Source organism: Colletes gigas, unplaced genomic scaffold (genome assembly GCF_013123115.1).
Source record: "Colletes gigas isolate AHSC1104 unplaced genomic scaffold, ASM1312311v1 Colletes_gigas_Sc00011, whole genome shotgun sequence".
Lineage (NCBI taxonomy): Eukaryota > Metazoa > Arthropoda > Insecta > Hymenoptera > Colletidae > Colletes > Colletes gigas.
The window spans coordinates 408330-432341 of NW_025106640.1; the positions used below are offsets into that span (position 1 = coordinate 408330).

Consider the following 24012-nt stretch of genomic DNA (forward strand, 5'->3'; position numbering starts at 1 on the left):
CGTTGACGAAATTTGGGTTAGCTTGCAAAAGAATCCTGTCCCCTGAACATTGCCTTTTCATCTTGCTTGGTACAATTTGTCTATGTACATTTTGCTTATTCTAAAAATTCATAGAAACCTAAGACTGCTTCTCAAAGGCACTGAACGTTAAGAGTTAAGAAAGTAAAGATAAGAAAATATTTTTAGATACACTGTCGATCGAAAGTATTCGATCACCTGTTACGTGTATGTTTGATGATAGAGAATGAGTTCGATTATTACTTTTAAGAAATTAACAATTTATATGATTTCACATGAAAGTAAATATTTATAATAGATATGTATTTAAGTTAAGAAATGCGACTACATTCTGTTAGTAAATAAATTTGGTAATTATTCGATATAAGGGAGGTAGCTTCGATGACCTTGACCTTGACATAAGTTGCCAAGGACATTCTCCCCAGGACGTTTTAGCCGTCATTTGTTATTGTTTAAACACCTACTAATAATTAAAAATAAAACATGAGGGGTGAAATCTATTTTTCTATATAGTTAGTATATGTCAAAGTTTATTTAAAATTCCAATGCATGGGAGGGTGGGGGGCTACTGTTCCTTTGAGTTAGATTAGGTATAACTTTAGGTATAAATTTTCAATTCAATACTAATTAAAATCTATTAAAAAAATTGGTCAATACTGTTTCTGTAAACATGCACTATAATTACTTGTGGGAAATCATCAGAGAAATTAAAAAATGTGATTCAAAATTTTAACTTGAAATTACAATATTTGCAAAGTCTAATCATTTTTCAAAAATAACGCAATTTATAAATTATTTTCGCAGTCATTTGCATCCAAATGGAAAGGTGATAAAAATAGAATTTCTTGGTCGTCTCTTACGAAGGGACCAGTTTCCAAAAATAGTGTCCTTGACAACGTAGTTCAAGGTTATCGAAATCGACGAAGCGTATAGTCCGGGCCACGATATAGCGAGCTCGTAAAATCAGGTAGTCGTCAAGATAAACGTGTTTCAGCTACCGAGACAAGCAGATTAGGACCTTAGACCATACTCAGGGCTCTACGAAGAAATGTTTTATCCAGTGTCGCCATTTTTAGAAAGCAATTTTTAGAGGTACCGTTACAGATCTCAGAAAGAAAAAAAGGTCTTACTCAAGTCTTTAATATCTTAATATTACCTGTTCATAATATATGGAGATAGAAAATGAAAATTCATGAGACATTCAAAATGGCGCCCTCAAGCAGCAGCAGAAGTCTCAAGAGTTTAGTTCACGACCTCGCTATATCGTGACCCGGAATATATACTTTAATGCGAATAATTACCGAAATTTCTTCAACGAGCATCACGTTCACGTTTATTAATAATGACAATTGTATCACTGCGTAGATTACATTCGTCGTGTTGTTCCACTAGGCGGCGGAGGCGGCGGCGGCAGCAGTAGCAGCGGCGTGCTACGACAGCACAAAAAGCAACGGAGAAAATCGCGAAGCGGAAGCAGCTCGCCGAGTGGCAGTAGCCGTTCCTGCAGCAGCAGCAGCAGCCGGAGCGGCAGCTCCGCCGGCAGCACTTCCGGGGGCAGCACGTCGCCCGGCAGTTCGCCGCACCGCACCGGAAATGCCGCCGTCACCGAGGACCGCAGGCCGCTGGCTATCTGCGTACGTAATTTGCCGGCGCGCAGCAGCGATACCTCCCTCAAGGATGGCCTCTTTCACGAATACAAGAAACACGGGAAAGTGACGTGGGTGAAGGTCGTGGGGGCGGCCGGCGACCGTTACGCGCTGGTCTGCTTCAAGAAGCCCGAGGACGTGGAGAAGGCGCTCGAGGTGTCGCACGACAAATTATTTTTCGGCTGTAAGATCGAGGTGGCGCCCTATCAGGGTTACGATGTCGAGGACAACGAGTTCCGACCCTACGAGGCCGAGCTCGACGAGTACCATCCGAAAGCTACGCGCACGCTCTTCATCGGGAATCTCGAGAAGGACGTCACCGCGTCCGAGCTTAGGAAGCATTTCGAGCCCTTCGGCGAGATAATAGTAAGTTGCGTGCGCTCGGTATGCCCGTTCCCCTCGGGATGCGATCGAAAACGCGCGTCACACTAATCCCTCGCCTTCGAGACGGAATTTCATGGAAAATGGCCACCCTCGGCCCCTTTTGGTAACGAACGTTTCTTGAAAAACACTCCGAGGAACTAGAAATATTCATGTCCAAAGCATTTCCAGGAGGGACCAAAATGGCCGTTTTCTACCATCCTTTACCAGCTGAACTTCAAATGCTGCTCGAGTATCTGCGTAGCTACTATCAATACAAATTAAAATCTTTTGTTCTTTCTTTTTCTTTTTTTTTTTAACGACAAGAGAATTCTTTGCATCGATAGGCAAATAATATTGATAATATATACAACATTGTGTAAACAGCAAGTCCTGGACTAGGTGGTTAGTTAGTGCCGGAGTTTTTCGAGTAAGTTGAATACTGTGTAAGTCGAGTTGTGTATGTCCCAGAATTATGGGACCAACAGAAAGACATAATCCTGTATAATATCACGATTTCGGTCGCAGCCTGTATCCGACATTGAATTTCGTAAAATAAATCCAACTATTGGCTTTAATAATGGAACTATATTCGAAAACAAGAAAGGATCGATAGATTGTCAGAGTTGATCCTGTCTATGTTTGCAATTAGCGATTTACTATCCTTGTCTTAGGCTCATCCACCAGATAGCGTGTCGCGTCGTAATTGATTATCTCGCGTTTCGTTATAAAATTGATTGTTACTCCACCGACAGATACGTGAAATAATTCGGTCGAAAATGATATTTAAGTTTCAATGACTGTATTAATACGTTTCAGTGATTTAAAATAACGATTACGTAATAGTAATAATGCTTGCGAACGATACGGGGTATAAATTAAACGTCGCTCACGAAATATATATTTTGCCAATAATTAAAACTTTAGTAATACACGTGGCTCGAAATAATTAAAGATCCATATACTGCTACGACTTTGTTGCTTAAAGCTGTTAGCTAATTAAAAAAAACTGAAATATAATTTACAGGATTCTGTGTCCTTAATCCCAGATATTCAGAATAATTAAAATTGAACAGAAATCTCTTAATTATTTTGAGCAACGTGCTTCTACATAAATAGAAAGTAAACGTAGAATTTTACTAAGCAGGGTGGTCCATAACAAGTATTTGGTTGTCAAAATTTTTATGGAACACCCTGCTCACGAACCCCAAGAATTGCACCACCAAAAAATTCCGTCAGTATTTAAGTATCGAATGGTTGGCGGTGCGAGCAGGAAAGTGAATACGATGTTTCTTTGATCTTACAGGAAATAGATATTAAGAAACAGGGCGCGGTGTCAAGCTATGCTTTCTGCCAATACTCTGACATCGGTAGCGTCGTCAAAGCTATGCGATCGATGGACGGCGAACACCTGGGTGCAAATCGTATAAAACTTGGATTTGGAAAGTCGATGCCCACGTCCTGTGTTTGGGTCGATGGCATTGGAGGTAATTATCATAAAGCGTGTTTGCAACACCCTTTTTCCCCCGCCCAAAATTGGCTTCTCAAGAAACTATCGACATACGAATTCATTTATCACACCGAGCGAAATAGTAGCTGCTCCGTTCGAACAAATTACGAGATCACTTTTGAACCGTTAACATATCGATAAGTCCTCGTTTCCTTGAAACTATGCTCGACGCCAACTTGGTTGGCCGCTCAAGGCCATCGAGGGGTAACACCCCCCGCCGTACCGTTTAGCTACTCTGCCGCTCTATCTCACGTCTCACAACAGTACATAACATCAGTAACGAAAGAAATAGGGACGTCAGGTTGCAGGAGTTCTGTTCGACGTGAGCTCCGAAGAATCAGGGTCCTTCCCTCCCGCTCTGTCTCCGTCGGTTTGGTACAGAAACGCTGGCTGATGCCGCGTTACGTGTGCGTAGTAGCCCGTGCAAATATGTACAATGCGGAATGTAGAGGAGGACGAGGGCCTGTGTACGCCGGACTAACACGACGACCGTCCGTGGAAGAAGTAAGTTAATGTAAGAGCGCAAGAAGATGGCATCGAAGAAGACGGACGAAGGTTGCATCGCGGTGATACCATTTTTCGTAAGTCCAAACGTGTTGTTCACGCAAGAGACATGTCTGTAGCAATATCTTGTGTGTGTGTGTGTGAGGAATGGGGGGGAGGGGGGTAGTTTGCGACGTCACACACAGCGGGGACGCGGCCTTGAGCGGCCAACCAAGTTGGCGTCGAGCATAGTTCCAAAAGGGCGCGGCTTACGCTTATCATAATTTATAATTTTCTTGTTGTACGAAACGTCCAGTTCCACGTAACGCTGAATCGCGTTTGCAACTATCTTGTACAAATAGACTGATAATTTATCGGCGATAGAAATTAACGCGAAGCTGGTTCGATGAGAGAGTTGCCAATAGCGTCAATATTAGCCTCGGGGTCCATGAGAGGGGGTGTGTAGGGGGTACGGGAAATTTCCCGCGAGCTCTGAGAAATGTTTTCGGCGTCCGTGCGCGTGTCATTGAACCTTAGCGAATAATAAACGGATCGAGCCAGTGGAAGGGGCCCATAAGAAACTTTGTACCCCCTGATAAAATTCCTCTCAGAGGCCCTGGTAATAGTAATTATGTTGCACGATTAACGAGCGCGACCGAGCCGTATAAATTTACAATTTCTCGAACGTTCTTTTAGATTGTATGTCGGAAAAGTACCTGAACATGCAGTTCAATCAGTTTGGACCGATATCTCAGGTCGTAGTGGATCGTGAGCGTGGGCACGCTCTGGTCTTCTTCGAGCAAATCAGTTGCGCGCAGGCCGCCGTGAAGGAGATGAGAGGAGCAGCGCTTCGCGGACGCCGGCTCCAGGTGGACTTCGCTTCCAGAGAGTGTCAGGAAACGTTTTACGAGCACCTCGAGCGGCAGGGCATCGCTGGTGAAAAACCTTGGGACACGAGGCCTTCCCCAGCGACGACCTTCGATGTCTCGTATGTATAATTTTTAGCGCATTATGTAGTCTTACTCGTAACACTACATTCTGGTTGTCTCTGTACGATAACGCTAGAAGACTCTGAAGCTTCTTAATTTACCGTAAACGTGTGCTCATGAAGGATTAACCTCTTAACTCTGGGCTCATTACAGAACACACTATTGATAAGTTAGCTACCCCCCAGTTAAGAGGTTAACATATTACAATGTATCGTAGATGTCTTGCAAGCTATTCGATCACGGAGGTTAATAATTTGTTTCGAACGGCCTGCTGATCGAATGTCTGGGTCGAGACACCTTCTATATATTGCAGGGAGCAATAAAGATCGGTTCTTAAGAGGGATTTACTGTTCTTTTCTATTTCACCCGAGTCTGATCTTTCTTTCTCCCCGCAATACATTACGGTCATACACATGAGAACATGAAAATATAGTACACTCGTTATTTGAAGGATTCCTTCCAGGCGGGAGCGTAGTAGTTTCGACACCGGGATGACGGTATCAAACTCGAGTAGCAGGTTCACCCGCTACGAGACGCCCCCGAGGTCGAGAACGGCGAGTTACTCCCGCACGTCTGGGGGCGGCAGCACGCCTGGTGCCAGTCCCGCGCATCCCACCGCGATGTCCCGTAGCAGTAGGAGGTCCTACCAGGACACCTATTACGACGGCGACTACAGCGAACCGGCGCCCCGTCGGTTCCGCAGCTACGACGAGTTCAGTCAGGGCAGCGGGGCCAGCCACGACGACTACCAGAGCAGCGTGCTGGGCGACGGTAAGCTCAACGACGACGACTGCCCGCCGCCGTCGCGTCGCCACGCCGTACAGAGCGTGGTGACCAGCGTCGAGCCGCCAGCGCCGCCACCGCCATTGTTACCGCCGCCGGACATCAGACACCTTCAAAAGGAACGGGTGCACCTGTTGGAGCAGCTCGAAGAGTGCCACAGCAGCGGCGACGAGGTGGGATTCGCCCCGAAGAAGCGCGCGAAACTCGACGGAGCATCCACCACGATCCTGTGCGAGGACGACGAGCCTGAAATCGCGTCCTTGCTCGTCACCTCGCACTCCAGTAGAAAAGGCATGGACATACGGCGCGTCAGCGACAGCAAAGTCGTGGTGCATCATGGGACGAGGAGGGGTAGCTGCGAAGGCAGAGGTCCTGGACCTTGCAAGCGCAGACGCGACGTTACTAGCAGGTATGCATTCGAAATCATAGAATCATATTTACAGACACGTCATTCTTATACAACTTGACAATATTCTCCCAGTTGTTGGAGTTAATAGATTTTTATGCTCACACAAGAACATTTCTTCCTGATGTCAATAGGTCCATGTTTCGTCTCTGACTGATAGCAAATTCTTATTGTATTACTTTGGATTTCTTTAGGGGGAACTTGTAATCATGTTCTACTACTTTTGTACACTAATGAGACTTCCCGTTTGTTGAATGAAAGCCAACGGATAGTTTCTCTTGCAGGCATCACGAGCACCACGATGGATCGCGACCAGGAACACCATTGGTCGACGAGAGGCCCGAGAACTTGGTGCCCAGTGAGCCGCGGCGGTTTCGCGAACGGAGTCACGAGGGGCCTCTGTCGTTGCCGTTGCCGAGGTTCGCCGCCCAGATGCTGAACAACAACAACAATAACAACAACAATACCAGCAGCAGCAACAACAACAGCAGCGGTAGCAACCGATCGAGCAACGTCAGTCTGGCGAAAGTGGCCAGCCCGCCGTGCGCGAACCTGTCGACGGTGCCCAGTCCGCGGACAGCGCCTCAACCGCCTGCCTCGCCGCCGCCTCGTCATCTCAGCCCGAGTCCAACGAGCTCAGACAGCGAGACGGCGCCGCAGTCGCCCAGCCTCGAGGAGAGGATACGGTCTCTCGACGAGAAGTACGAGAAATGGTCCGGTTCGAGGGCGCTGAGCGCGGCTGGCGGCGACGCGCTGGCCAAGCTCGACGCCACCGCGTCCGAGCGTTTCAGGTTTCGTCACAAGCTGCTCGATCTGGACCTGCACGAGGTGCAACCGTCCGACATCGTCAAGTCGGTTCTTGCCAAACGGAGTGTGTTCGACGAAGACTCTAAGCGTTTAGAGAACTTTAGTGAAAAGTACGAACCGAGAGAGTTCACGGGCGTTCTGAACGTCGGTTCGATGATCGGCAGTACGAGCGGCCTCGCGTCCAGCGGTGGCTGCACCAGCAAGGTCTGCCTGCAGTATCCGTTTCCTAGTCATCCGCCGGTGCAGCTGACCGGCGGCGGTTCCGCGCAGATCGGCATGACCGCGTCCCTGTCCTCGTTAACGTTCACGACCACCATGTCCTCCGCGCTGAAAACGGATCCGCGGACAACGGTGCAGCACAACTGCGTACACCCGACACCGGCGACACCCATCACACCCGGCACATCAATCAAAACCGTTAGTCCGGAATTGCCACCGGTTTCGCTGCCGATCGGTCTCGGTAGCGGGACGGCAGCCAGTAGCGGCAACAGTAGTGGTTTAACGTCAGCTAGTAGTATTCTTAGCAGCAACGGTAGCGTAAATAGTATTCACGTTTTGGGAGCATCGACGAGTCGAGGACTGACCACCGCCGCTACGTCGACGCCCGTCGCGACCACCGCGTCCACCGTCGCGTTCCCGACACCCACACCGATCACGACGACCTCGGTCACCGCGACGGCGGCGACGACGACGACGACAACATCGACGACGCCTGCGACAACGATCGCGTCCAGCACGGTGTCCTCGTCCAGCAGTCAGTACCAACCTTCCATGTCCAGTGCCGCGTCCACGGTGCCACCGTCTTCCACGACGTCTTCGTCGAACTCTTCCTGCTCGTCGTCGTCGTCTTCGTCCGTGGACAGCTCTCGGTCTCGCTTGAGGAAGGAAATCGGCGGCAGTCGGGAGAGCAGAGACTCCCGCGACAGCAAGGACGGCAGGGACTCCAAGTACAGCAAGAGCAAGGACTGCCAGAGGAAGTCGCGGAAAGAGGACGCGGATGTCGAGAGGAGCCGTAAGGATCGGGACGAGAAGGACTCGTTGGTGAACGATGTCGTCGAATCGGACGGTCACGCGAGGGAGTTCAAGGAGAACAAGGAGGTGCGTTACGAGAGGAAGGAAAGGGAGGAGAAGGAGAAAGAGAGACGGGAGAAGGACGATCGCGAGAGGCAGGAGAGGAGGGAGAAGGAGGATCGCGACAGGCAGGAGCGCAAGGAACGCGAGGAGAGGCGAGAGAAGGACGAGGAGAGGCGGGAGCGCGAAAGGTTGGATAAAGAGCGACACGAGAAGGACAAACGCGAGAGGGAGGAGAGAGAGCGAGAACGAAAGGAACGGGAGGAGAGCGAAGCTAAGGAGAAAGAGAGACGGGAGAAGGAACGATTGGAACGTGAGAAACGAGAGAGGGAGGAGAAGGAACGTCAGGAGCGCAGGGAACGGGAAGAGCGGGAAAGGAGGGAGCGCGAAGATCGGGACAGGAAAGAACGGGAGCTTCGGCTGGAGCGAGAAAAGCAAGAAAAGGAACGCGTCAGGAAGGAGAGGGAGGAACAAGAGAGGCGGGAGAAGGAGGAACGCGACAGGAGGCGAGAGGAAAAGGAACGTCTCGACAGAGAGAGGAAACGCGAGAGGGAGGAGAAGGAACGACTGGAACGGGAACGACGGAAAGAAAAAGAGGAACGGGAACGGGCGGAGAAAGAGAAGCGTGAAAAAGAGGAGAGAGAAAGATTCGAACGCGAGAAGCACGATCGTGAGAAGAGGAGGGATCGAGAGGATCAGGAGAGGCGCGAGAAAGAAAAATCCGAACGCGACAAGAGGAGGGATCGAGAGGACAAGGAGAAAGATAAGAGGGACCGTGACGAGAGCAGACGACAGCCCACCGAGAATCATCTTCATCAGTCCGTCTCTCAGTCTCAGAATCAGATCTCACCCGCGCCCGTGTCCATCAAGCGGCGATGTTCGTCGCAAGATGGACCAACGGAGGACGAGGCGAAACGGATGAAGATCTCCGAACACTGGAGGGACAGGCCTAGGCAGAACAGAAGGTCGGAGGATCGCAAGCATCGCAACGACTCTCATCGTTCGAGTCGCGACAGCAGAGAGAGTCGAGACAGCAAGGAGAGCAGCAGCGGATCCACGCAAGCCCAAGACAGCAGGGAGACCAGCCACGGGGAGCTCAACAGGGAATCCAACAGAGAAAGCAGAGAGAACAATCGCGACAGTGGTAAAGAGAAACAGCGAAGCAAGAAGAATCGATCGGAGAAAGAGTCCAGGGAACGAAGTCCCAGGGTCTCCCACGAGTCCGATAAAGAATTCTTGTCCAGGCTAGAGCTCTCCAAGCGCAACGATTCCAACTCGCCCAGCGAGCAGACGTCGGTAGGTTCCAATCACTCTCGAGAGATACAGCAGCATCATCAGCAACAGTCTTCCATGAACCTGCACAGCGACGTCGACGATCCTTTGTCCACCCACGACATGGAGGTCACCAGGCATCCGTTGGCCACGGACACCGACAGCGACGAGCCGAAGAAACACTCCATCTTCGACATCGTGGACGACGAGCCTGCTTACATCAGCATGTACGACAAGGTGAAGGCGCGCTCGACGAAGAACATGCAGAAGCTCGAGGAGGAGAAGCGTCAGGTGCGTCTGAAGGACAAGTTCTCGCAGCTGAAGCAGAGTCGAGCGAGACGAGAGGAGAAGAAACAGAGCACGTCCTGGGATGGGGACTCGGTGTCCAGCAAGGCTCTGACGGAGGACGAGGCGACGTCCGAGTCCGACTCCGCCAGAGCGAAGTCACTTTCCAGGAAGGGCTCGCGATCTCGAATTCATTCCGACACCAGCGAGGAGGACGAGTCGTTCAACAACAAGATTCGCAAGGTGAAGACCGAGAGGTTCCTGGAGAGCGACGTGGACCTCGGTTTCGCCGACACCGAGGAGAAGCACAACCCTCTGGAGGCCTCGACCGTGGTGGTGAGTCATGCGACAGTGAAGGAGGAACCGCGTACGTCCGACGACGACGAGAGGATCTCCGTCGCCTTCCGCGGAAACCATCCCACCATTGTGGTGAACAACCACGAGAGGGACTCGCGCAAGAAGTCGCATAAAAAGAAGCAGAAACGACAGAAGAACTCCATATCGACGGAGGACAGTTTGAAGAACGAGTCGTCGGAGAGCATCGAGCACAAGAACAAGTCCAATATCGTGACAGGGAACACGGAGTGTCGACCGAATCACACGTCAGAGCCGGCTGCTATCACCACCCCCACCACACCGGGAACGACGGTTTTGGAGAACACCAACGAGGAGAGAATACGGTCGGAGAAGAAGCAACGGAACAAGAAGGACAAAAGGAGAGATCGAAACGGCGACGAGAAGACGAAAGCAAGGAGAAAGAGGCTCAACAGACAGGAAGTTAGAGACTCGCAGCGAATGGAGGACATTTTCGGGCCGCTTTCGGACGACGTCGACGACGGTCCATCCAACACCTTCTTCAATCACCTGGGCAACATGGCGCCCGAGAACAACGCGTACGCTACCGACAGCGACGGTGGCCACAGTCCCGTGTTGGACGTGGAAAGAGTCAGACGAAAAACAGAGAAGAAACGGCGCCATCAACCCGAGGACGAGAACAGCGTCGACCTGGCTGAGGCGGGACGAGAGATCGAGGCGAAGCTCCTGGGGCTACCAAACTCCCCTAAGTCTGGTATAGTGTGTACAGAGAACAACGACCACGACGTGTTTCGATTTACCGATGACAATGACAGCGTCGAGCCGTCCACGCCGTCCACGGTAACGGAGAAGGTCAAAGAGAAGAAGAAGAAGCGGAAGAAGTCGAAAGAGGAGCGCAGTCGGAAGGATTACCATCATCATCACCACCACCACCATCACCATCACGAGAAGAGCGGCGAGTTGCCCTATTTGGGCGCGGATCCCAGTCCACCCAGAGCCAGTAGTCCTTTGATCACGAAAACGATGTCGCCCACCTTGCCATCGCCTAGAGACACCTTGTTGAGTCCTATCCCAAAAGTTACGTCCAGCGTGACGACGGTACCGTCGATGTCCCCTCCGGTCGCCAGCGGCGGCATTCAGTCCTCGAAACCAGAGAAGAAAAAGGAAAAGTTCATACCTGGATTTGGCATAGAGATTGACGAAACCATTCACGAGAACGCGGTGAAGAGTATCTCTGAGCCGGAGGAACGCGAGGGAAGTTGCCAGTCGCGCAGTGGCAGAGAGGAGACCGACGTCGCGACGCCGACGACGCCTCCAGCACAGGCGGAAGACAAGCCACGAGTCGCCATTTCTCAGGAAGAGACGGAAGATGCTGTCGCCGCGTTGCTGGAGGAGACCTTCGGCGGATCTACGGAGGATTTCTCCTACGAGGGTGAGGAGGAGGACGCCGAGGTGGACGACACGGTGGGACAGCAGCCGGAGGCGCCTCAGGAGGACGTCGAGGAGATGCAGCAAGCGGTCGAGAGCTTGAACGCCTCCGCAGGGGAGGGCGAGACAGATTTGAAACCAGACACACCTCAAAGCGAACACGATCTGCAGATAGACACGGACACGGAGGAGGACCCCAACTACGAGACGTTCGACCTGACGCAGCCGCCGAAAACGCCAGACATTCCATCGTTCTACAAGTCACCTACGAAGACCATCAGCACCGTCGCTGCTGCAGCTCCTCCATCCATAGCTGTAGCAGAGAAACCGGTCGAAACGCGAATCGCTGTACCAGCGAAGTCTCAGAGTCCACCGGCGTCCGTTATTGCACATTCTTGGAACCTGAACGAGAAGCCTCGTGAGGTGGTCAAGACTGTACAACAGCTAGAGACCACGGACACGACCATCAGCCGCGCCAGTCCAGAGAGAATAACCACTCAACAGGCGCATCGTGTCTCGACGTCTCCGCCGCCGCAGTACAAGCAGCCAGCTCTGGGGCCGTGCAGCGTCCCCATCACCAGCGAGACGCCCAGGATCGCAGCTGCCAGCCCCAGACCACCCATCACCGTGCAGCCATTGTACCAGAAGCTGCCCGTGTCGCCACAGTCTCAAATGGTCCCGATGCGTCAGGCTTCACCCAGGATGCAGAACATATCCACGGTGTCCTCCTCGGCTGCCTCGAACCTAACACCTCTGCCACCGCTAGTTCCATCGAGGATACCGCCTTTGGTACCCTCGCAGCTGTCGCCTAGAGTCTCGCAGCCTCTGTCGCCCAACGGACAGTGGTCGAGGAACCCGTCGTTGAGTCCTCACGTGCCCAACGTTGGCAAACCATCACCTCCGCCGGCGAGAATCGCCGTAAGCACCACAGTGTCCTCTCACAGGCCGGAAACGCCTTCGCAGCAGATCTATTCCACCGCGGCTACCCAGCAGCCGGTGATTCAACACGCTCCAGGGATGAGAGCTCTAGCGCCCAGTTATCCTAGGGGCGGCCTACCACCGTTAACGTTGAATATTCCGCACCGTCCTTACATGCCAGTGAAGAGCTCCAGGGACTCGGCCCTGGGCGGCAAATCCGTGATAGAAACGTTGCTACCAGTCAACCCTAACGAACCTCCACAACGCCTGGAAGAGCCGAAATTGTCACCTGCCGTGATCCCCGAACCCACGAACAAAGCGTCCACGTCGCCCAAAGTACCATCGCCCAACCAACCGCCCACGTATATTCCTGAAACAGCCAAGATCGAGATTAACGCCAGCACCTCCAGCCCTGTGTTCGGGAAACCAACCACCATCGCTGACACCTGCACGCTCACATCCAGATCTCAGAAACAGATGCCTGGTTCCATCACGACGGATAACAATTTATTGTCACCCAGACAGAAACAAGAACTGTCGAGTCTTCAACTTCTCACGACGCACGTACCGCGCTCTTCGACACCGAGTCCTGTGATAGTGGCGCATGGACAACCTCATCTGGTTCATAAATCCGTGGTGCACAGTATCGGAGCATCGACGGTCGCTACGACCAACCAACCGCTGATCAAGACTGTCGTGCCGATAGTGCCGCAACAGATCGCTCCCACTGTCCCTGTATCGGTGCCTGAAGAGAAATGCATCATCTCGCAAACGTTGCCTTTGAGTACGGCTCAGAGGCACTCGCCTGTCTCGCAGGGCAATCAAATTCCCAAACCTCATATTCCTCTTGTATCCACCGTTTCTCAAGCCATCATAACCAGAGCACCGTCTGTCGTCTCAACCATACCGACGCCAGTGGTCACCGAGCAGACTAAGATCGAATGTTTGGAGCCTCCCGAACAAGAACTGGAAGTGGATCCCAACGCTCAGATGACGCAAACCGCTCAACCCATGCAGCTCACTCCGCCCATACAGCCTACGCAGCCGATGGACATCGTGAAAGACGAGCCTGTCGAGGTGAAACACGAGGAGACGCCGATCAAGGAGGAGTTCCCGAGCACCGAGTCCGAGTTCCCGCTGAAACAATCGTGCGCGAACGAAACGAAACCGAAGATAGAGCAACCGGACCCGGTCAAAGTCGAGAAACCGTCTTGCATACCGAAAGTAGAGGTCACTGAGACCATCGTCCCGAAGGTGGAGATCGAGACTGTCAAGTCTGAGCCGGTCAGCGAGATCAAAGAGGAGGAGATCACGAAAGAGAACGAGGAGCCGGAAATAGAAGAGGAACCTGCGGAAGATCCGTTGAAAGAACCAAGCACGGACCCATTGGCCATCGACGTGTCCAAAGAGGATCCAGCCGACAGCAAGGAGGACAGCGATTACTGGTCAGCGAAGGAGGTGAACATCGAAAGTGTTATAAAGAAGGTGGACGCCCTATGCGATGGCGAGGGCAACGACGGTGACGAGGAGACCCAGCACGGTCCGAACTTGAGCAACGAAACGCAAGAACAGCCGAAGAACGAGCCCGAATGGTTCGGTACGGAACCAACGGAGAACGAGACCAAGAAGAACTTTTCGACGAACGACGAACAAGACGAGGGCGTGGAGACGTGCGAGAGCGAGTCGACGAGGAGTCGTCGCAGCAGAACGAAAAACAGACGAGGAGTGAGCAGTCGCGGTGGTGTCACCACGAGACGAAGCGTCAGGAACACGACGACCTTTCCTCATAAACGCGGTAGCAAGACTTCTAGGGGTAGCAAACATCACGTAGAGAAGAACAAGCTTCCGGCGGACGTCTACGAGTTCCACGACGACAGCGAGGAGGACAACGCTGGACGTCCGCGACTGATTCTCACGATCAAGTCTCCGGTACCGAGTCTGGTCGGTTCCAACGCGCAGCCAGCAACACCTATAGCCGCTGTAAAAGAAGTCCCGCCGGAAGAGTTCGTTTCTCCAGCCGCGAACACGAGGAAGTCCAAGAGATTGGCTGAAAGGGATGGAAGCCGAAACACCATCGACGACGTCATCGAGGATGTCGTGCGTGGATCGGCTGCGAACAAGGGTTTGGCGGGTGGAACTACTGGTGTTCACGCTACCAGGCGCAGCACTAGGCACAACAACGCCCCGCGCAGCGTGCAATCTACGGTGCAACTGACGGAACCTCGAAAGTCGACCAGAGGTGGACGCAAATCGATAAGGCGAGCGTCGGAGAACAACGACGATAGCAGCGAGGAGAAGGTCAAGGAAGTACCACCACCGCCTCCGGAACCACCAATCAAAGAGGAAGTTGCTCCAGTCCGGGATGAACCACCGAAAGCGGAGGAGACGAGTCAACCTAATCCACCGCCCACGCAGAAGCCACTTTCTCACGAACCGATGACGCTGATAGACCCAGTGACTGGAATGCTGATACCAATGAGAGAGTCGGAAGAAGGCCAATACATTCCAGTATCCACGGCTGCAGGTCAAATACAAGCTGCGAGCAGAGCTGCTGGAATGATCACTGCTAATGCAACCGCCGAAGCTTTGCGACCAAAACCACCTCAAATCGAGAACTTAACGAAACCTGAAGAATCGAAGAAGGAACAGACTGTGGAACCAGTTCAGACGCAACAAGTTCAGATCCAACCTCAGACCAGCGTAATCACGAAACCACAATCCCCAGCCGTTCAGGTCACTTCTACGGCCAGTATAGTTCAGACGGTCACGACATCCACAACAGTCGCCTGCATACCTGCAACAACAGTGGCAACGACAATAACAGCACCGCCTATATGCACGACGCAGCCAAAGCCTACGAGTCTGAAAGCACATGTTCTGAACGCCAGCAAACTGGTAACACCGCCCGTGCAACAGCAAATCGTTATTACCAAACCTACGGTTCCCAGCGTGCCTAGTCAATCGGTGGTACAGAACATCGTTAAACCGACGCAGGCGGTCCAAGGACTTCATCTACAGATACCTAGCGGCAGAGTCGTTTCTCCCAGCCTGAGTCCACGCACGAAGCAGGCTCCTCAGATCAGTGCAGCGAATGGAAAGAGTCAGGGTCAACCCATGTCACCGGTTCTCAACAACACTGGAGTGCCACCAAATCCTAAACAACATCTATTGCAAGCCGCCAAACAACAAGCTTCCACGATAGTGAATCTACCTCAAAAGCTACCGATGAACGTTCACCCAGCCAGCGTGACAACAGCTCCAACTCCCAGGATACATCAACCTGTCTCGCAACCCACAGCTCTGAAAGGCATCAATGGTCAACCGCATCCTATGAATCCGAAGGCCCATTTGCTGCAAGCAGTAGTGCCACCGATAGTCGCTGGTGCCGTGGCGAGTCCACCTACGCAACCACATCTCATGAACCCGCAACCTGTCGGTGTGAACTGTTCCAGACTTCCAGCACCAAAACCACCGGTAAGGATATTATTCTTCTGACACTCTGACTTGGATATATTTTTCACCAGCCACAAAAATCAAAGAGAAAATATTGACTTTCATTTTGAACATGATTTCAGGTAACGGGAACGATGGAGCCACCGAAAGTAGAAGTATCTATGTCTGGTTGCATTATGGTGCCAACAGCGAGCCCTCAGTCACGCGGAGTACCACTATCGAGTTACGATGGGCCATTGGTAAGCAAAGAACATGCACAACGTATAGACATTTGTTATTTGGAATCGCGTATCAAAGATAGTACAATTGAATACATAATATTTATTCATGTTCCATGCTTATTTTACGCCCAATTGAAATTAATCTGCCCGTGTATAGTAGCGAGAGATTTAATATACTAGATTTTGTGTGTAATTACGTGAAATATACATTTTCTAAAAACGATATAACGCACAGACTAACTTTGCTTGGTTTTGGCTAGCATGGGAGTGCGGGTGCTGCTCCATCACCAGGGGGCCAGTACGGACTTGTTCCCCCGCATCGTTCCCAGAGTCCTCCATTGCCCCCACCTGCCCATCATCATGCTAATGCTTCTCAGGTACTTACTTCTGCTAACTTTCAATTAAAGATACATTAATGTTCGGATTGACGTTGACCAGTGTTATTAGTGTGTAGTATGCTACCGAAAATACGTATTGTTTAACAAAATATGCATCCCAATTTCTCTGAAAATAATTCCAACCGAATTTACTCGTTGCAGGGAGACGTTGTGAATCATTATGGAGGACTGACGCGAGGCGGAGAACTACCACCGCATTATATGCATCCGCAAGTGCTCCAGTATCAGTATTTACGTGCCCAGCAAGAAGCATTGACAGCTCCACGCATAGCGTATCACATTCCAGGAACTCGATCTCCTCACCTACCGTTGGATCCGAAACTCGAGACTGGTATAGAAGACAGTCACAGTCCGCCGTTAGAGCTGAGACGAAGCACAAGAACGCCTCAAGATCGTACCACCGACAGTCCTCAAGTAGCTCAAGTTTACATGCTGCACGGTGCAGCCAGATTACCGCCACCGCCGCCTCAGTACAACGCAGGAACGAATCCGACCTTGACCGGAGCGCCAGCAGCCGCCAGGGGTGGTTTCTACGAACCTCCGCCCGCGCATTTACGTTCACAATATCCAATCGCTGCCAGCGAGGCGCCAAGCGATAGAGCCATCACGCCCGACAGGCCTAGGAAACATCAAGTCGTCACTCCGCCTCATGCCTCGCAAGTACCACCGCAAGCTGACACGTTTCAGATGTTGCTCCAACGTTATCCGGTCATGTGGCAAGGGTTGCTGGCGCTTAAGAACGACCAAGCAGCAGTACAAATGCATTTCGTGTTCGGTAATCCAAACGTAGCAAGAGACAGTCTGCCTTGCAACAGCGACGGTTCTACTCCGCCGTTGCGAATCGCTCAAAGAATGAGACTGGAACAAACGCAGGTCGAAGGTGTGGCAAGGAAAATGCAAGTACGTATCCGAAAGTCGTATCCTAATTTGAACGTAACAAGTTTAACGTGCGTACGATATTAGCCACGGAGAGAAAGAAAATTATTCAAAAATACGAGCCATTCATTTGTTTAATTTCTCTTTCACAGATGGATAATGAACACTGTATGCTACTCGCGCTTCCGTGCGGTCGGGACGAGGTGGACGTGTTGCAACAGAGCAAGAACCTTCAGACTGGATTCATAATGTATTTACAACAAAAACAGGCCGCTGGAATTGTTAACATCGCCGCGCCAGGCTCACAACAGGTGTGTGATAGACGAAATAGAAAATATCATCTTTTAATATTTTCAGTGCGAATAATTCAGCGTCGAGTCATTTGTCGAATTCCTGTTTGCTCGTGTTGCAAATAATCGTTAGTCATTAGCATATGGATAATATTTGAATGAACGGTGGCGAAGTAAAGAAGAAAGGAGTGCGACGCAATCGATAAAACTGTAATGAATTTCGTTTACAGCCTGCGTATGTAGTTCACATCTTCCCGTCGTGTGACTTCGCGAACGAGAGTTTGGCGCGAATCGCGCCGGACCTTTTGCACCGGGTCGCGAAGATCGCCCATTTGCTCATCGTCATTGCCACGGTTTGAGGCCAACCGGTGGTCTACTGGATTACAATCTACCTGTGTCTCTCGCCTTCACGCGCTATAGGACGCTTCGCATGTGGCATGAAGCCTGGAGTGTCCCTCTGACGGGGTGCAGAGAGTCGTACAACAAAAGAAGAGAGTACATTCTCGAACGGAAACGGTTTCCCCCTCTGAAGAAATATCAGTGACAATCAAATGGATTCTGGCGAATTCGTGCCGATTTATAAAATCGTGGGCCTGAAACGAGGTACGGGGTTGTGTGACGACGGGAGGCTAGCGCGGTCGATGCGTGACCATCCACCGTGCGTGCCTTTCCTCCAATGTATCGCGAAGGCGGGCCCATTTGATCGAAAATGGCTCGCAGTACGCTCATCACTGACAACTATTTGTGAGATCGACCGACGTCACTCTTGGTCTTTCTGACAAGCGGGTCAGGCACAACCCCAGCCCTTAGTGGAAGACCATCGATTAAAAACCACGCGATGTCCTCGAGGAAAAAAAAAAACTCACACTCGTCCCTCCTAGGTAAACAAGTAAACACTACCTACCGTTGCTCTAGATGGACAGTCGATTTCGTAAGTAAGAAATAGAGGAAAAAAAAAAAAACTAACGTACCCCTACCACTATACACGAGCTATTTTAAGTAAGGCTTAGATATTAATGATACTGTGTAAATTATAAGCGAGCCAGCGAGGGCATAACTACTGTGATTTTAATTATTTAACGATATATGTCTGCGTAAAGACGAAGAAAACAAAAAGTAAAAACAGATAAATGGTGATCGATTACGGTCCGCGCGGTATGTGATGTGTTTTTTGTATAATACTGCTCTATATAAATACCTATGTATTATATTACTGTAACAATAGTTGCTGCTGCCGCTGTTGCTGCCGCCGCTGTTGCTGCTGCCGCTCGTATCGAACTAGAAAGTAAAGTTACGATCTAGACCTCTAGTGAAAAGAAAAAAAAAAAAGAATGAGCGAAAGGACTACCTAAATAGCGTTTATCCCTAATGTAATATAATTTCCATAGCAGGATGTAACATATTATTATCATTATTATCATCTTAGCACTATGTACATTATAAAAAAATTTTTAATATTCTTATTTTGATTATTATTATTATTATTAATTATAATTTTATTAATATTACTACGGTCATCATCATCATTAGTGCGGCTACTATTATTATTATTATCATTATTATTATTAATAATATTATTATTATTATTACTATCACTACTGCTACTACTACTATACTACTATACTATTATCATCACTACTACTACTATTATTATTACCACTACTCTACTACTACTATTATCGCTGCTATCAATTATTATTAACGTTATTACACCAGGCTAGTTAGAACGTACCAACCCGCACATTTGAAAGAAGGGGCTTAAAGTATGTCGTACTGGAAACAGATACAGTATGACCGATCTCATTGACCATTGACGTCGCCCCGTTCTACACACTTCCATCCCCATTTCTCTTAACCCCTTATCGCCTTCCGCGCGATGTGTCATAGACTCTTTAGCAATCGTGTCGAAGATAATAATGCGCTTACGTGTATAGACCAGAAAATTACACTATATCACACGGAGCCGTGAGAAAACATATTAAGTAATATAAAGAAACTTACCTATTTACGATATTATTGCTGCTGCGTGTAGGGCGCATGCCTCTAGAGAATAACCTTATGTAAAAGTATTAGGGATGGTCAAAACATATTTTATTCCTTAATACCGTGTTCAATCGGTTCCAAATGAAATTCGTTCTTTCCGAGTCGACGAAAGAGGACTTGTACATTTTCCTTCGTTGTTAATCGTTGTTAAGGCTATCGTCGTGATTAATGGTCATTTTTTGTTTTTCATTTTTCCCCCGTTACCGTTTAACTAATGTTGAAACGAGTACGATGCACGACTACATTCCGTTTGACGAACGGGGTGTTCATAATGTATTTACACCGATATAGAGTCGACGACACGTTAATGCTTTTAATTTCCCTCGATTTTTTTTCTAATTGACACTTTGATTTCCTCGGCGTGCGAGCAATGCGTAGCGTGACGCGCATTGTCCGAACCATACTTCTGTTCTGACGACCCCTAAGAAAACACGATTAATTTAAGGCAGCGCTGATACTCGTGGAGAGCGTGTGCATGTACAGTGTAAAAGATGCGTTGTGCATATGTACAGTGTAGAAGTATAAGTGAACGAGCGAGATGATAAGTATAAAAAAAAAGTATATATATTACAGCTACGGATAAGTATAATAGGACGCGAACAAGACGCTCACGTCGCGGTGTTTCGTTCATTTTCAGAAAACGACTGGTTAATTCTGTTTCCTCTCTGCCCTTCGTGTTCCCTTTCACCCCCCTTCTCTCTTCTGCTCTTTCTCTTTTTTCGTGGTGGTCATTTCATATATGTATATATATATATATATATATATACATATACATATATATATACATATATATAGAGAGAGAATTCAATTCCCGCGGCATGCGTGTCTGCCTCGTGTCTTATCTATCTTGTAAAATATCTGTGAATATTATGATTTAGTTTCTTCCTATTATAGGCTACTGGTATACAAAAACGTTTATGTTACTACTTACTTAAGGAAAGAAATGTACAGATATCACCATTTTTGTTTTGTGTTTTACTGTAGTTATTGATAATTATATGGATATTAACGATAATAATAACTATGATTAAAAAACTTCAGCACGGCTCGACGCGTCATTTTTGAAACCCGTTGAAAGCGTCATATTTCATTTATATGCGTGGTTCTTGGGAACGATTTATTATTCGCTGTACGAAGTTATCGCGCGATCTATTCACAACCCATCGATTAGTAAGGGAAGATAAAAATCACGTTGTAGGCGTTTTACATTATAAATTTCGTCACTTAGAAGTTTAGAAGCTGGACTTCGCATCACTCGAGAGGTAAAAATAATATAACACGTGAAATAATACAACACATATTTATTTGCATCTTTTGTGACATGTTTATTATTATACTCTTTGCTCGTTTGTACTGGCTTTACACATCGATCACTCGTTGAATGAAAATTTTGCAAACATTTGTTATGAAAATGAATATGATTTATCTTTTTCCTTAATAAAAATTAATAGACTCAGTACGTTTAATGCAGATTTTACGAGGGCCAATAAAATTAAGTCTGTTCGCTGTTTCGAAAATATTTATACGAGAAAATAACTATACACCATGGTATTTACGCCCTCTTCGTAACGTCCACAGTATTAAGATGCATTCCTGTCTTATATTGATATTTTGTAATTGGTTATAAAAGCTTCTAATAATATTCATAAATAAAATATAAATTTGAAATCACTGCAGCGATTGTTTTAAAACGTGTATTAGAAGCCCTGAGAATTTCTTTTGATAACTCGTGTATTAAATTTTACAAAATCCGGGACACCTTACTATTTTAGGTTACTTATTTTTACAATTAAAACTAAATTTTAATAGTAAAGGACACATAAGGTATATTACCGAATATTTCATAATTGTAAAGTATAGAATTTCGAATTCTTATAAACTTTACATATGCATATTCATCATTATATACACACATAAATTATTACTGTAGAGAATTATAAGTATCAACATACGTTTCGTTTAAAGTGCAAGAATTAATTCAGAAACCAGGAATAGTGCATCAACTTTTCGAGGACCGTTGTGAAAAGGTAAGTTTCCTGCTTTATTTTCATTGCAAACCTTTAGAAAATCTATTACACTCCATATAATCGTTTCGTGTTAGAGAATTTTGGAAAAAGAATACCTCAACTTGTTTAGTTTTTCTCTTTTGGTTTGAACCACAGATGCCAGACAGAGCCCTGGGTGCACCGAACATCTCATTCCACTTTTTCACACTATGTCAGATCACTCGTACATGAGGTCGTAGAGTTCCGGAGTGTCGACAAAGGCAAACAATTGCCCTCTTTCTCGATTCTCCGAAGCCGCCCGAAGTAATTTCGGACCGCCTCGTGGGAGTCGAGAGAGGAAGGCTCATTTGCCTTCTCGCTCTTGAACAACTAAAAACCGATCCCACGTCAACGGCATACGACTGCCCAGGAATTCTTACTTTCCGACCTACGTAGGCGCACGTAAGCAAGGTACATACAATAGTGAAAAATTTTGTGAAATTTCTTTTACGGAAATACACGTTTCAAGACCCCCTGATCATATTTTAACCATCGAAAAAAAAGAAATTCCTTTTTATTATCATACTTCTGCATTTTCAGACCTCTGCTGACTATTGCTGACCATTGCTAATACTTCTGACAACGTATAACGATTACGACTGGCTACTGTCAACCTCACACAGCCTCTGCTGGTCTCTGCTGACCATTGCTTACATTTCTGACAACGTACAACGATTACTACTGACTTCTTCCAACCTCCGCTTGCCTCTGCTGACCGCTGCTGACCACTCCTCATACTTCTGACAACGTCTAACGATTACAACTTGCTATTGCTTGCCCCTGCTGGTCTCTGCTTGCCACTGCTGCCCTCTGCTGACCACTACTGACCACCCCTTATGCTTCCGACAACGTACAACGATTACTACTTGTTCCTGCTTGCCCCTGCTGGTCTCTGCATGCCTCTGCATCCCTCTGCTGACCCCTGCTGGTCTCTGCTTGCCACTGCTTGCCACTGCTGCCCTCTGCTGACCACTGTTGACCACTCCTCATACTTCTGACAACGTCTATCGATTACAACTTGCTATTGCTTGCCCCTGCTGGTCTCTGCATGCCTCTGCAACCCTCTGCTGGCCCCTGCTGACCACTACTGACCTTTGTTTATAACTTCTGCCATCATATATATGTATTAAAACATTGTATAATGTAAATCTATGGCAATAAATGTTATAATTTCAAAGAATTCTATGTGTTCTCGTCATTTTTACCTTCCTTTACCTCTCAAAAGCATTCCCATAGTTATAACATACGTCCCACCTCTTCCCATATCATGTCCTCCTGATAACTAAGTCTAAACGGAAATGTTCTCTTAAAAATTTTTACCCGAAAAATTTCTAAGTTCCTCGTAAAGATTTGAGGGGGTCCCGTTTAAATTTTTCTCAGAAACCGTTACTCTTATACCTGCTGGCAAAATCGAGAATTCATTTTTTTCGTCGAAAAGTCCTGAAACAACTGGGAAGTCCTGAAACAGCTGGAAAGTCCTGAAACATCTGGAAAGTCCTGAAACAGTTGGAAAGTCCTGAAACAACTGGAAAGTCCTGAATTTTTAGCAAAGTTCTGAGTTTCAGGACATTCCAGTTGTTTCTGGGCTTTCCAGCTGTTTCAGGACTTTCCAGCTGGTTCGGGATTTCCAAAATTCGAAGGAGTTTCAGGACTTTCCAGCTGTTTCAGGACTTTCCAGCTGTTCCAGGGCTTTCCAGTTGTTTCAGGACTTTTAATTTTTGATTTTGGCAGCAAGTACGAGAGCTGGACACTTTGGGAATCTAATTTTAACCGGAAAACGGTTTCTTAAAACTAAGGCAATGATTTGGAGAGGAAAAGAAAGGTAAAAATGATGAGAACACATAGAATTCTTTGAAATTATATCATTTATTGCCATAGATTTACATTATACAAAGTTTTAATACATATATATCATGGCAGAAGTTATTAACAAAGGTCAGCAGTGGTCAGTAGGGGTCAGCAGGGGCCAGCAGGGGACAGCAAAGGGATGCAGAGGCATGCAGAGACCAGCAGGGGCAAGCAATAACAAGTAGTAATCGTTGTACGTTGTTGGAAGCATCAGGGGTGGTCAGCAGTGGTCAGCAGTAGCAAGCAATAGCAAGTTGCAATCGTTATACGTTGTCAGAAGTATCAGGAATGGTCAGCAGCGGTCAGCAGAGACGAGCGGTGGCAGGCAGATGTCATTAGTTAATCGTTGTGCGTTGTCAGTAATATAAGCGGTGATCAGCAGAGGCCAGCACAGGCTCGGAGGGGCTGACAGTGGCCAGTCGTAATAGTTATACGTTGTCAGAAGTATCAGGAGTGGTCAGCAGTGGTCAGTAGGGCCAGCAGAGGCTGGCAGAGATGCCAGACAGAGCTCCAGGTGCACCGGGACATCTCATTTCACTTTCTCACG

General features: G+C 48.3%; 1 protein-coding gene across 1 annotated transcript in view; it reads left to right on the forward strand.

Moving 5' to 3' along the window:
- LOC122398428 (protein split ends-like) overlaps positions 1 to 20294 on the forward strand; it is a 108718-nt gene extending 88424 nt beyond the window's left edge. The window contains exons 5-14 of the mRNA XM_043398261.1: positions 1384 to 2030; positions 3331 to 3511; positions 4714 to 5005; positions 5470 to 6198; positions 6480 to 15765; positions 15867 to 15983; positions 16226 to 16342; positions 16505 to 17263; positions 17392 to 17550; positions 17760 to 20294. Coding sequence (XP_043254196.1) covers positions 1384 to 2030; positions 3331 to 3511; positions 4714 to 5005; positions 5470 to 6198; positions 6480 to 15765; positions 15867 to 15983; positions 16226 to 16342; positions 16505 to 17263; positions 17392 to 17550; positions 17760 to 17888 — 12416 coding nt within the window. The 3' untranslated portion in view covers positions 17889 to 20294. The remainder of the gene's footprint in view (positions 1 to 1383; positions 2031 to 3330; positions 3512 to 4713; positions 5006 to 5469; positions 6199 to 6479; positions 15766 to 15866; positions 15984 to 16225; positions 16343 to 16504; positions 17264 to 17391; positions 17551 to 17759) is intronic.
- The last annotated feature ends 3718 nt before the right edge of the window (positions 20295 to 24012 follow it).